The sequence below is a fragment of the Arachis ipaensis genome, chromosome B07 (genome assembly GCF_000816755.2).
Source record: "Arachis ipaensis cultivar K30076 chromosome B07, Araip1.1, whole genome shotgun sequence".
In the NCBI taxonomy this organism is placed as follows: Eukaryota; Viridiplantae; Streptophyta; class Magnoliopsida; order Fabales; family Fabaceae; genus Arachis; species Arachis ipaensis.
Window position 1 is genome coordinate 4981388 of NC_029791.2, and position 13897 is coordinate 4995284.

The following is a 13897-nucleotide window of genomic DNA, read 5'->3' on the forward strand; positions in this document are numbered from 1 at the left end:
TTTCTCCTCCGTGACTGGCTCTTTCCTACTTTCATCTTTTTCTCTCGAATTTCCTGCTGTGATTCCTGCATCCTTGTGCATTCACTCCCTCTCACTCCCTTTAGAGTCATCACAATCAAGCATTCATCCCTTGCCTTCTGTTTCATGTTCACTTTATCTTCATTATCTATGCTCCTGTATACATGCTGCTCTCCTGATTTGACTTGCGTGCTGGCTGTCGTTAGTGTTAGATAGGTGCATTAGGGGGGGTTACCATTGTAGGGCATTAGTTTTAGGCTTTACTTAGGATTTGCTTCGGCCATGCTTGGTTCCAGTTGTTGAATAGGCTAAAAGTAGTTTCTGGGTTACTTCCGACCTACCGAGCTCTTAGACTAACGGAGTGGTGCCCCACTGTAGGTATGCCTCGTCACGTTGCACGGGCCTCCCCTTCGTCCACGGCTTACGATCGGTACGCCTGGGTGACTTCCGACGTGAAGGACTCCCCAAACCAAATGGGTGAGGAGGAGCTTACCGAGTTCTGTCAAGCCGAATACTTGTGTGGCGGGACTGACGAGGAGTCTAACTACGGCGTTTTCATCCCCGCCCCTTACGAGCGGTTATACGAAGTCAACCTCCACTCCCCCCGAGTCGCCGATTGGATCTGGTTCTACAAGGCGATGTTTACCCAATTGGGGGTTCACATTCCTTTTTCTTCTTTCCAAATGGCGCTCCTCAGCCGATGCTCCGTGGCGCCGTCGCAACTGCATCCGAACAGTTGGGCTTCCATCCGCTGTTTCGAGATGGTGTGTGATTATCTTGAGCTGACATATAAAGGAATGTCCTCTGTGGACAAAAAGATTGCCGACGTATTGTTGGCCGTGTTCGGGAAAAATCACGTGAACCTCCATCTCCTTATGGGTGACCGGGAGGTCGCTAGAAATTATATTTGTGAGTAGATTTAACTTGTATTTCTTGTATTACTGTTGCTTTTGTTTTGTTATGCGGATTTCTCGACTAACCAGTTTCCTTATCTTGTTGTAGTGTGGATGTCTGCTGAAGTGGCCGGCCTTGAAAGTCTATTCGAGACTTTCCTTGGTGGTGATAGCGACGAGGAGCAGGCCAATGAGAACCAGGAAGCTCCACCTGAACACAATGGGAGCCAAGCCGTGCCCCCCTCTAATGCTAACGAGGTGCCGATCCAGGGTGCTGAGGGGGGTCAGGCTTCGGTATCTCCCCTCCGGGAAGAGGCCGTCAGTGCTGGCGAGCACTCGTTCTCTAGCCCCCAATTTGAGGAGGATGACGTGAGGATCATTAGGACCCCTAAGAGAAAGAGGTCGTCCTCCAGCCCTGAGGGGTGTTCACCGTGATGGAGAAGAACTTCGATGCCGGGAACTTTATAGATTCCCAATTGCTTCCCGGCATGGAGGACTATTTCCATGGCGCCGACCTCCCCGGGCAGGCGAGGTGGATGTACCGTTCTCTCCTCCGCGGCACCGCTATTTCCAGGAAGGCCGAGTTTGAGCTGTCGGAAATGCAATCGGTGCGAAGGAAGCTTGAGTCTGCTGCTAAGGCCAACAATGAATTTAAGGTTGAAGTTGAAACACTTCGGAAGCAGCTGTCCCAGGCGAGCGAGAAGCTTAAGGCTGCCGAAAAGAAGGCCACGGCGGCTGAAGAAAAATTGAGGACTTCAGATGCGGTCGTTTCTCGTTTGACCGAGCGGGAGATGACTCTGGAGAGCAAGCTCAACTCTGCGCAAGGTCGGGTCCCTGTGCTGGAGAAGGAGCGCGACGAGGCTGACTCGTTGGTCAAGGCTGCTCGGGCAGCGGCTGAAGAGTGGAATGACTTTGGAGAGCCAGCTCAATGCTGTGCAAGGTCGGGTGGTTGCTTTAGAGAAGGAACGCGATGTGGCCATCTCGTCGGCTAAGACCGCTCAAGCCGAAGCTGAAGAGTTTAAGAAGAAACATAAAGAGACCGTGAAGCAGGGGAAGAGCGCGATCCTAATGACTGAAGAGGCTCTTAAGGCCCAGGTGAAGGTGGTGGCTCCTGAATTCGACACGTCGGCGATCGGGGAAGTGACTTTTGTAGCTTCCACTTCTTTAGCCTTGTAATTTTTATCTTTTTGGATCTTGGTTTGTAAACTCTGACTTCCTTACAAATGTTAGCCGTTTTGTTGGCTTATAAGTGTTATTTTATGACATCCAATAGTCATTTCATCGGTACCTGGATATCCGATTATGTTCGTTTTACCGTTGTGTCGGTAGTCGGCACAGCCAGGTCGTGGCTTCTATTGCTATATTCGTTTTGTCGCGTTATGTTCTCTGGTTCCCAGGGTTATCAGTCCCGATGTACCGTGTTGCCGTTTGCGTTTGCAATATGAGGTGAAATAACAAGAAACATATTTAATTGTGAAGTTAATGTTAATCGGAAATTGGACAAATGTACACGATGATAATAAACACTTGAAACAAAAGCTTGGATAGTGTTTTCCGGTTACTTATCTAAGATGGGAACCTTACTGATTTCGGAAAATCGTTGGGTCGCCTAGCTCGACCTAAGAGTAAAACCTTCTCAGGTTCCCCGCGTTCCATGTTCTAGGAACTTCTTTGCCATCTAGCCGTTCTAGCTTATAGGCACCTCTACCGAGCACTTCTTTCACCCTGTATGGGCCTTTCCCAGTTTGCCGCCAACTTTCCTTCCCCTTTGGTCGGTAGGCCCACATTGTTACGCCTTAAGACCAGGTCATTCTATTCGAACTCTCTTTTGAGCACCCTGGCGTTGTAGCGTAGGACCATCCTCTGCTTCAACGCCGTTTTCGACAAGTGGGTCATCTCCCTGGTTTCGTCGACTAGATCCTTTTCCACGGTCTCCTCGACTCCTCCCAAAAGTAGCCGCGGGCTCGGCTCACCAATTTTGACAGGTATCATCGCGTCTACCCCGTAAGTGAGACGAAAGGGGGTTTCGCCGGTAGACAACTGTTGCGTAGTTCGGTAAGACCAAAAAACTGAAGCCAACTCATCTGCCCATCCCCCTTTCTTGTGGTCGAGTCACTTTCTAAGGCCTTGTAAAATAACTTTGTTAGCTGCCTCGACTTGACCATTTGTTTGGGGATGTTCTACTGACGAGAACTTTTGTTTTATCCCCAAGCCGACTAAGAATTCTCCGAACCTTTTGCCGGCAAATTGGGTTCCATTATCCGACACGACGACTTCCAGGATTCCGAACCTGGTTTTCACTTGCCTCCACATGAACTTTCTACAGTTGGCTGAGGATATGCTCGCCAGTGGTTCTGCCTCTATCCACTTGGTATAATAGTCAATGGCAACTATCAAGTACTTGACTTGTCCTGGACCGACCGGGAAGGGTCCCAGGAGGTCGACTCCCCAGTGAGAAAAAGGTCGGGAGGACGTCAACAGGCTTAGTTCGGTTGCTGGTGCCTTGTGAAAATTGGCGTTTTCCTGGCACTTTACGCACTTTCTCACGAAATCTTTAGAATCCTTCATCATTGATGGCCAGTAGTAGCCGGCTCTGACGAGCTTTCTTGCTAGGGATTTTCCCCCAATGTGGTGGCCGCAGCATCCTTCATGGACTTCCTTAAGCACATACTCCATTTGGTCGGGATGTAAGCACTTCGGCAAAGGTTGGCTGAGGCCCTTCTTAAACAACTGGCCTTGTATGATTGCATATTTTGCCGCCTTTCTTCTCAACGCTTTGGCTGACTTCTCGTCTTCGGGGAGCTTGCCGCTTTCCAGGAAGTCGGCAATCGGGTTCATCCCAGAGGGGTCTACCCTTGTTATATGGAGGGTAACTGTTGGCTCTCTTGCCAGGCCTTGGATGAGAGATCGGTTTCTCACTCTTGGCTTGGTACTTGCCAGCTTCGACCAGAGGTCTGCTTGTGTATTCCTCTCTCTCGGGACGTGTCGTACTAAGACTTCCTCAAATTGCTTGGTTAGCTCCTTAACTTTCTCCATATATTTTTGTAGCAAAGAGTCTCTAGCCTAATATACCCCATTTATCTGCGAGGTCACGACCTGTGAATCGTTACATACTTCGAGTCTTGTGGCTCTGACTTCCTTAGCCAGGACCAACCCACCTAGGAGGGCTTCATATTCCGCTTGGTTGTTTGACACTGGGAACTCAAACTTGATCGACTGCTCGTAAACGACCCCAGTGGGCCTTTCCAAGATTATCCCGGCTTCGCTGAACGTTTGGTTGGAGGCTCCGTCTACATGAAGCTTCCACCGTGTGCTCGGTGACTCGGTTGGGTCCCTCGTCATCTCCACCAAGAAGTTGGCCATGGCTTGCGCTTTGATCGCGTGCCTGGGCTCGTATTGCAAGTCGTACTGGGATAGTTCGACTGCCGAGGTCATCATTCTTCCCGCTAAGTCAGGCTTCTGGAGGACCTGGCGAATTGCCTGGTCTGTCCTAACGACCACTTTGTGACTTTGAAAGTACTGTCGTAATCTGCGAGAAGAGTGTAGGAGCGCAAGTGCTAGCCTCTCCAATTTACTATACCTAAGTTTCGCTCCTTGTAGTGCTCTGCTCACAAAGTAGATTGGTTGTTGGGCCTTTCCTTCTTCCCGCACCAAGACCGCTGCCATCGCTTGATCCGTCATGGCCAAGTACAAGTATAACGGTTCACCGTCCTTGGGCTTCCCGAGGACAGGTGGTGATGCTAGTATTTTCTTGAAGTGTTCGAAAGCCTTTTCACATGCAGAGGTCCACTCGAAAGCTACCCCTTTCTTCATCAAATTGAAGAATGGTAACGCCTTAGCCGCCGACGCCACGAGGAAATGGGACATTACTGTGAGCCTTCCTGCCAACCTTTGAACGTCCTTGACACACCCCGGGCTCTTCATCTGGAGTATTGCTTGACATTTCTCCGGGTTGGCCTCTACTTCCCTTTAGGTTATCATAAACCCCAAGAATTTTTCTGCTTCCATGGCAAAGGCACATTTGAGTGGGTTGAGCCTCATGCCGAGTTGTCGGAGAGAAGCGAACACGTTTTCTAGGTCGCTTGTGAGGTCCTCAGGTTGGGTGGTCTTTACCAAGATATCGTCTACGTATACCTCCACTGTTTTGCCTATAAGGTTGCTAAATATATTGTTCATCAACCTTTGGTAGGTGGCTCCCGCGTTCTTTAGCCCGAATGGCATTACCTTGTAGCAGTATGTCCCCCCTGGCGTTATAAACGCCATTTTCTCCTCGTCTGGCCGGTGCATCGGTATCTGATTGTAGCCAGAGTAAGCATCCATGAAGCTCAGATACCGGTATCCTACCGCCGCGTCGACGAGCGCATCTATGTTGGGTAGGGGGTAGGAGTCCTTAGGACATGCTTTGTTAAGGTCGGAGTAATCCACACACATCCTCCATTTTCCATTGTGCTTTCTAACTAGAACTACGTTCGACAGCCAAGTCGAGTAGTCAAGCTCTCGTATGAACCTCGCTTTAAGGAGGCCGGCCGTCTGCCTGGCCACCTCCTATGCTCTTTCTTGTGATATTTTCCTTCTCCTTTGGGCTACTGGTTTGACCTCCGCCTTGACGGCCAGGCGATGAGACATGATCTGGGGGTCTATCCCGGGCATATCAGCTAGTAGGGGTGTTTGCGGTGCGGTTTGGTTCAGTTTTTGAACGAAAACTCATCCGAACCAAACCAAACCAATTAAAATCGGTTTGGTTTGGTTCGGTTTTTTGGTTTTTTCAATCAATTCAAAAGAAATATTTTCGGAGGTTTAGAGTCATATATACACTATATAGTTCTTGTTAGGAAATATTATATAAGCCCCACCCCTCTCCCCTTTGAGAGTGAAAAAAATTTACTGGATAAGAGTATGGAAGAATGGTATAGGAAAATCAGTTGCATGATAATAGATTCAGTTGTATATCAGTATTTGCTACATAAGTTAATGATATACACTCTATTTTCTCCTTCTCTGTTCTCTTCCTGAATACAATGATATCCAAGCAAATTTAATTAGCGACCTATAAGTCAAGTGTATCTCTAATATATAACTGCATTAAAAGCTTCAAAATAGAGATCTTTATTTAATTGTAAATCAAACTAATTAAATAAGAATTTTATCACAGTTGACTGGTTGAGTGAGGTGCCTTTTCATTGGAGCAGAAAAAATATGTGGTCTAAGATTGATGCATGGAGAGAAACCCACTGAACCAGTGAACCAGCAATCAGAAGCAATTTCCCTAAAGAATGAACAACAAATAAAATAATGAACACTGAACCCAGCAATAAAACAACCAGCAACAATGAAATCAATGAATCAATAACGAGATATTGAAAAATGTGTAATAACATGTTTGGTTTCATGTTTTAAAGTCCTAAAATAGAGGAAAAGGGTCACTAGCTCATAGAGTTCTAAAGCATGCAAACAAAACAAAACACCTAGTATACTCTAGAATAGACTAGAAGGAAGGATGAAAAAGGCCATTGGAGATAATTGATTTTCATACTGTGGCCTATGATTCATCCATGGAGAGTTCTAAATATATGGTCTTCAAACCAAAAACAGCTTTTCAGATATCATGATCAGTAAATACAACTTTGCTTGCTAACATCCATTCCATACAGTGGGAACTGAAAAAACAACTATTCAGGCTATGCCGTAAACAATACATTGAACAATGAACAATGAACAACAATCAGAAGCAATTTTAGTAAATCAACAACAAATAAAATCATAACAGAGAATAAAAATCTAACAACCCTCAACCAAAAAATCAGAACCAACAACCCTAAACCTATGAACTAAAATATACAAATAGAATTGAAAATCATGAATCCGAAATAACCCTAAACCCCTAAATCAAAATAGAACAAAAAGTTTAGAATTGAAAAACAAAATCAGAATCAACAACTCAACCATAGAATCAAGAACAACTCAACCAAGTATTAATTATAAATTAGAATCAATAAGAAGGCTAAACCAGAATTTAAAAATAAAAATAGAATCAGAACAAAAAACAAACACGAGGCTTAGCCTCCATTACAGAAGATGATGGAGGCTTGGTGGGAACTGGGGTCGGTGGTTTGGCGCTGCTGGGAAGAACGTTCCTGGGCCGGTGCTCACTGGCGATGCTGGGCGCTGCTGGAAAGAACGCTGCTGCCTACTGGGAACTGGGAAGAAGGCTTCGGTGTTGGTGGCTGGTGGGATTGCGACTTTGCGAGGGCGAGACTAAGAGCAGCAGAGAGCGACTGTGACGGGCCGAAGGCTTCGCGGTGGTGGGTGGCTGGGTGCGCAGGTCAGCAGGTGTGGCTGGGTGCGCAGGTCGGCAGGTGTGGAGATTTGGAGAAGAGGGAGCGATGAGTACTGACTAGGTTAGGGATTGGGGATTTGGGGGTTAGGGTAGACGCTCACACTCACGCAGTTCTGTTTGGGAGGTGGGGGTTTGGGTCGCGCAGTTTCGTTAGAGGGGTAATGTTTAGGGTTTTTTCCTAATCGGTTCGGTTCGGTTAGGGTTTTCAAATTCAAAACCGAAAATCGAACCGAACCGCACAAAAAACAGCAAAATCAATTTTTTTCGGTTATTGGTTTATTCAGTTTTCGGTTTTTTCGATTTGGTTCATCGGTTTAGTTCGGTTCGGATCGGTTTTGAACACCCCTATCGGCCGGCATCCAGGCAAAGAGATCGACGTTAGCCCTAATCATTTCCATTAAAGGTTCTTTCAATTGGTGTGAAAGGTTTCTGTTGACAAAAGTGAACTTCTCCTCGGAGTCGCCAACCCTAAACTTCTCTAAGTCTCCTTCTGGCTCGGGTCTAGGCTTGTCCTTGACCCTGACGTCCAGGTCGGCGAGAAAGACTCCCGACGCCTCTTTGGATTTCTTTCTTAAGGAGAGACTGGCGTTGTCGCAAGCGATTGCCGTTTCCAAGTCCCCCTTATGGATCCCACAGATACGTTATCAGTGATGAACTTCATTACCAACATCTTTGTGCTAATCACTGCCCCAAGATCGTTGATGGTCTTTCTCCCAAGAATGATGTTGTAGGCTGTGGAGTCTCGGAGGACCACGAACTCCGCCATTACCGACCTTTTTCCTTGTCTCAACCCTATGGATATATGTAGGGAGATTACTCCATCAGGCTTGATGAAGTGGTCGCCCAAGCCTACTACGCCATGCTGGTGAGTCTTTAAATCGGCATCTTGGAGGCCTAGGGCATCGAACACGTTGCGGAACATAATATTCGAGTCAGCGCCAGTGTCCACGAGGATCTTCTTGACCAAGCCGGTTCCCACTCTGGCCGTGATGACAATTGGAGGGTTTTCCGTGATCTCATCAAACCATTGGTCATCTGGACCGAATGATATGGGTGGGGTCCTCTTAGAATTTGGCGTGGGGCTAGATGACGATACTGCTAGGACTTTGGCGTCCTTCTTGTGTGCCGACTTCGACCTCGGAGCCACGTCTCTTCCGACTACAACGTTCACAATGGTGAGGCCGCGCTCGTTGTCCTCCTCAGGGTCTCATCTTGGCTTCACAGCGCGGCTCCTATCATCGCCAGATCGGTCATGATCTCGCCTTTTGGGCTCTCTTATAAGGTGAGAGAACTCTGCCAGCTTACCTTCCCGAATCGCCTGCTCCAGAGCATCCTTCAAGTCGAAACAATCTTAGATCTTATGGCCGAAGCCCTTGTGGTAGTCGCAATAGAGGTTTTTGTTCCCTCCAGTTCTATCCTTGAGTTGTCGGGGTTTCGATAGGATGCCCTTCTCGGCTATTTGCTGGTAGACCTCAACGATCAGGGCTGTCAAGGGAGTGTCGTTTGTAAACTTCCCTACCCGGGAGAACGAATTGAAAGCTTTAGCTGGCCCTCCGTCCTTGGGGTGCTCCTTACCCCTTTCCCCGCTACCGGGATGACAACCAGAGTTGTAGACGGGCTGCCGCTTGTTGGCTTCCACGACTTTGCTAATCTCTTCGTCATTGATATACTCCCTCGCCACATTTTGTATTTCTTGCATTGTCCACAGGGCTTGGTGGTGAGGTGTTTCCTGAAATCCTCGTTCAGTAACCCGTTCGTCAAGCATAAACTGGCCACTGAGTCGGTTAGGCCGTCAATTTCCAAGCATTCATCATTGAACCTGTCCAGGTAGTTCCTGGTCAGTTTCCCACTCCTCTGCGTCACTCCTAACAAGTTGATGGGGTGCTTAGCTTTAGCGATACGCGTGGTAAACTGGGCCAGGAAGGCGCAGGCTATGTCCGCAAAGGTTGTCACCGAGCCTTGGGGGAGAGCGTTGAACCAGCGAATTGCCGGCCCCGCTAGGGTCACGGGGAAGGCGCGACACCTCACTTTATCACCCACCCCTTCCAAATTCATCCTGGCCTCGAAGGCCGTTAGATGTTCTTGGGGGTCTTGGGTCCTATCATACCTCATGTTCGTTGCCTTATCAAAGTGCTTCGGTAGCCAGACCTCGAGGTTGGAATGGTGAAAAGGGGTTGCCCCCATGATTACGGGTTGTCGCCTTCTTTTTGGTCTTTCTCTGCTGTCTTCTCGGTTTTCCTCCATTGTATTTCTTGTCGGAGGTCGGGTGTAAATTACGGGATCTCGCTGTCTTCTTGGCACTTCCCTACTCTCTCCTTGGCTCTCTGATTCTGATCGGGGGTCCGGGGTACGTCTGGAGCGACTTCTTCGGGGGCTTCTCCCTCTCCTTTGAGGAGTTGGGGAACGATCTTGCCTCGGAGCCGGCTGGTAGCGCTTCCTGCTTGCCAGTTCTCGCTCCAAGTTCTGTACCCTGTGACGTAGCTCTTGCATTATTCTGGCGCTATCACTCCCCATTCCTCCAAAAGGGTCGCCTCTCCTAGGAACGCGAGGGGAGCTCAGTTCGCCGCGGGGAGGTTTACAGAAGATGATGGAGGCTTGGTGGGAACTGGGGTCGGTGGTTTGGCGCTGCTGGGAAGAACGTTCCTGGGCCGGTGCTCACTGGCGATGCTGGGCGCTGCTGGAAAGAACGCTGCTGCCTACTGGGAACTGGGAAGAAGGCTTCGGTGTTGGTGGCTGGTGGGATTGCGACTTTGCGAGGGCGAGACTAAGAGCAGCAGAGAGCGACTGTGACGGGCCGAAGGCTTCGCGGTGGTGGGTGGCTGGGTGCGCAGGTCAGCAGGTGTGGCTGGGTGCGCAGGTCGGCAGGTGTGGAGATTTGGAGAAGAGGGAGCGATGAGTACTGACTAGGTTAGGGATTGGGGATTTGGGGGTTAGGGTAGACGCTCACACTCACGCAGTTCTGTTTGGGAGGTGGGGGTTTGGGTCGCGCAGTTTCGTTAGAGGGGTAATGTTTAGGGTTTTTTCCTAATCGGTTCGGTTCGGTTAGGGTTTTCAAATTCAAAACCGAAAATCGAACCGAACCGCACAAAAAACAGCAAAATCAATTTTTTTCGGTTATTGGTTTATTCAGTTTTCGGTTTTTTCGATTTGGTTCATCGGTTTAGTTCGGTTCGGATCGGTTTTGAACACCCCTATCGGCCGGCATCCAGGCAAAGAGATCGACGTTAGCCCTAATCATTTCCATTAAAGGTTCTTTCAATTGGTGTGAAAGGTTTCTGTTGACAAAAGTGAACTTCTCCTCGGAGTCGCCAACCCTAAACTTCTCTAAGTCTCCTTCTGGCTCGGGTCTAGGCTTGTCCTTGACCCTGACGTCCAGGTCGGCGAGAAAGACTCCCGACGCCTCTTTGGATTTCTTTCTTAAGGAGAGACTGGCGTTGTCGCAAGCGATTGCCGTTTCCAAGTCCCCCTTATGGATCCCACAGATACGTTATCAGTGATGAACTTCATTACCAACATCTTTGTGCTAATCACTGCCCCAAGATCGTTGATGGTCTTTCTCCCAAGAATGATGTTGTAGGCTGTGGAGTCTCGGAGGACCACGAACTCCGCCATTACCGACCTTTTTCCTTGTCTCAACCCTATGGATATATGTAGGGAGATTACTCCATCAGGCTTGATGAAGTGGTCGCCCAAGCCTACTACGCCATGCTGGTGAGTCTTTAAATCGGCATCTTGGAGGCCTAGGGCATCGAACACGTTGCGGAACATAATATTCGAGTCAGCGCCAGTGTCCACGAGGATCTTCTTGACCAAGCCGGTTCCCACTCTGGCCGTGATGACAATTGGAGGGTTTTCCGTGATCTCATCAAACCATTGGTCATCTGGACCGAATGATATGGGTGGGGTCCTCTTAGAATTTGGCGTGGGGCTAGATGACGAGACCGTTAGGACTTTGGCATCCTTTTTGTGTGTTGACTTCGACCTCAGAGCCACGTCTCTTCCAATTACCACATTTACTATGGTGAGGCCGCGCTCATTGTCCTCGGGCTCTTGGCGTCGTTTTACCGCGCGGTTTTTGTCCTCTCCATCTCGGTCCCGGTCACGTCTCCTCGGTTCCCTGATGAGGTGGGAGAACTCGGCTAGCTTTCCATCCCAGATTGCCTGCTCCAGCGCATCTTTTAAGTCAAAGCAGTCCTGTGTCTTGTGTCCATAGCCCTTGTGATAATCACAATAGAGGCTTTTATTCCCTCCCGTTCTGTCCTTTAGGGGTCGGGGCCTAGATAAGATCCCCTTCTCGACTATCTGCTGGTAAACTTCCACAATGGGGACTGCGAGGGGGGTATAGTTGGTAAATCTTCCTATTCGGGGGAATGTCTTGGTCGGCACTCCGTCTTTGGTGTGCTCCTTCTGCCTTTTCCCACTACCGTGCTGCCGGGCTTGGTTGTTGACGGGCTGCCGTTTGTTGGCCGCCACCACTTGACTGACTTCTTCATCATTGATATACTCCTTGGTCACGCCTTGGATCTCTTGCATCGTCCATACCGGCTTCGTGGTGAGATGCTTTCTGAAATCCTCGTTCAGAAGTCCGTTCGTTAAGCACAAACTGGCCACCGAGTCGATTAGGCCGTCAATCTCTAAACACTCGTCGTTGAACCGATCCAGGTATTTTCTGGTCGGCTCCCTAGGCCTTTGCGTCACCCCGAGTAAGTTGATTGGGTGCTTCGCCTTCGCGATTCGGGTCGTGAATTGGGCCAAGAAAGCGTGGCTAATGTCCAAGAACTTGGCGACGGAGCCTTGCGGGAGGCTGTTAAACCACCGTATTGCAGGTCCTGCCAGGGTGACCGGGAAAGCGCGACACCTAACTTCTTCGCCTACCCCTTCCAAATTCATTCTGGCCTCGAAGGCCGTCAGGTGCTCCTGTGGGTCTTGTGTTCCATCATACCTCATGTCCGTTGGCTTATCAAAGTGCTTTGGTAGCCGGACCTCGAGGATGGAGCGATGGAAAGGGGTTGCGCCCATGATCACGGGCTGTCGAGCTCTCCTCGCCCTTTCTCCGCCGTCCTCCTGATCTCTCCCAGCGGCTCGTGTCCTTCCGGATCGGGCGTATATCAAGGGGTCATGCCGCCTTCTTAGTTCTTCTTGGTCCTCCCGACTACTTTCAGATGCAGATCTTGGGATGGACGTGCGTCGGGAGTGACTTCTCTAAGAAGTTCTTCCACGGCTCTCGGGGGATGGGAAATAGTTTGGGTCAGAGGTTTGCTGACGATGCTTCTGATCCGCCAATTGACGTTCCAGGTTCTGCACCCTATGGCGCAGTTCCTGCATTATCTTGGCGCTGTCGTTACCGGTTCCCCCAACTAGCAGAAAGTCCATTTAGGCGGTCCCCACAGACGGCGCCAATGTACAGCTTGTCGGGTACCGGGTGGTTCGGGGGTCTCTTTCCAGGGCTTGGTGGTTCCCGCCTAGTTGCCGGGTGTAGATGCGAGGGAGGGCAACCGACCTTCCGAGGACTTCGAGTTGTGTGGGGGTGTCACCTGCAAAAACACTCCGACGCTCAAGTCAGCAATGTGTGCAGGTGAGGAAGAGAGTAAGGTTTTTGCTAGTGACGTACCTTGGGGCAGGGATAGGACCCTCCCCTTATATACTGTATCAGGAGTGGGTGCCGCAAGGACAGACCCACCTTCATCGAAACTTCCCCATACAACTGTAGTAAAGAGCTGTCAAGGACGCATGTCCGGGTCGGTGGTTGAGCACCTCGTACCCGACCGTTCGGATCGAGTTGCTTATGGATCGGGTCAACCCACGTGATGTTTGGGCCAGGCCGTAACACATTGTTTCCCAGTTTTATTGTTTTGTTGACAAACCAATGTCTAATCATATCACTTCTTTCTTATATTCTTCTCCATTTCTCTAAAGTCCTTTTCTTTTTTTTTTAATTATTTTTTAATAAACCTTTTCTCGAATTATTAGTAGTTCTATTAATTATATCCTTTTCGAAACTATATATTATATAAGAATTTCCTCTCCATCAAGTAGTATTTTTTTATCCCTTTTTTAGGTTTTGTCTTTGCCTATAATAATAACTATCGCTACTGTGGTTATAATGATTATGTACTTTTAAACAATATTTATAAAATATTGTTAAATTTTAGGTCATATTTTTATTACTTGACAATATTTTTGACATTTTTTCTACTTTAAAAATATTTTCAAGTAATTAAAATTTTTATTTTAGTTTTAACAATATTTTTTAAAAGTTGCCAAAGTTACATAAACATTATAACTACCATAATAGTAGCTATTATATATAGATAATACTAATCGGGACACAAGAGTATAGCTTTTTTAAGACTAATTTTTAAAAAAAATAAATATCTAATTATTTATATTTCTCTATGTAATTCTACTTATTATTATACCAATTAATTAAGAAAGTAGTGAAGCTCAACAACCATGACAATAATAATAGATTATATATCTGATTGTAAATTGGAATCATGGTGCTTTGATATTGTTACGGATCCGACCCACGGACCCCGCATACTCGGTTATCCGGGGACGACCCGCTTCAACCCGAAGGCCCAAACACCGGCCCTTCAAAGCCTCTAACCCAAATATCTCTCTTATCTTAACCAAATAAGATAAGATA

At 48.1% G+C, this 13897-nt stretch overlaps 1 protein-coding gene across 1 annotated transcript; it reads right to left on the reverse strand.

Annotated features, from left to right (window-relative positions):
• On the reverse strand, positions 10409-12267 carry LOC107606568. Its single transcript, XM_016308617.1, has 2 exons — positions 10759-12267; positions 10409-10714 (listed from the first exon to the last, which is right to left on the reverse strand). The coding sequence occupies exons 1-2, from the start codon at positions 12265-12267 to the stop codon at positions 10409-10411; spliced, it is 1815 nt and encodes a 604-aa protein (XP_016164103.1).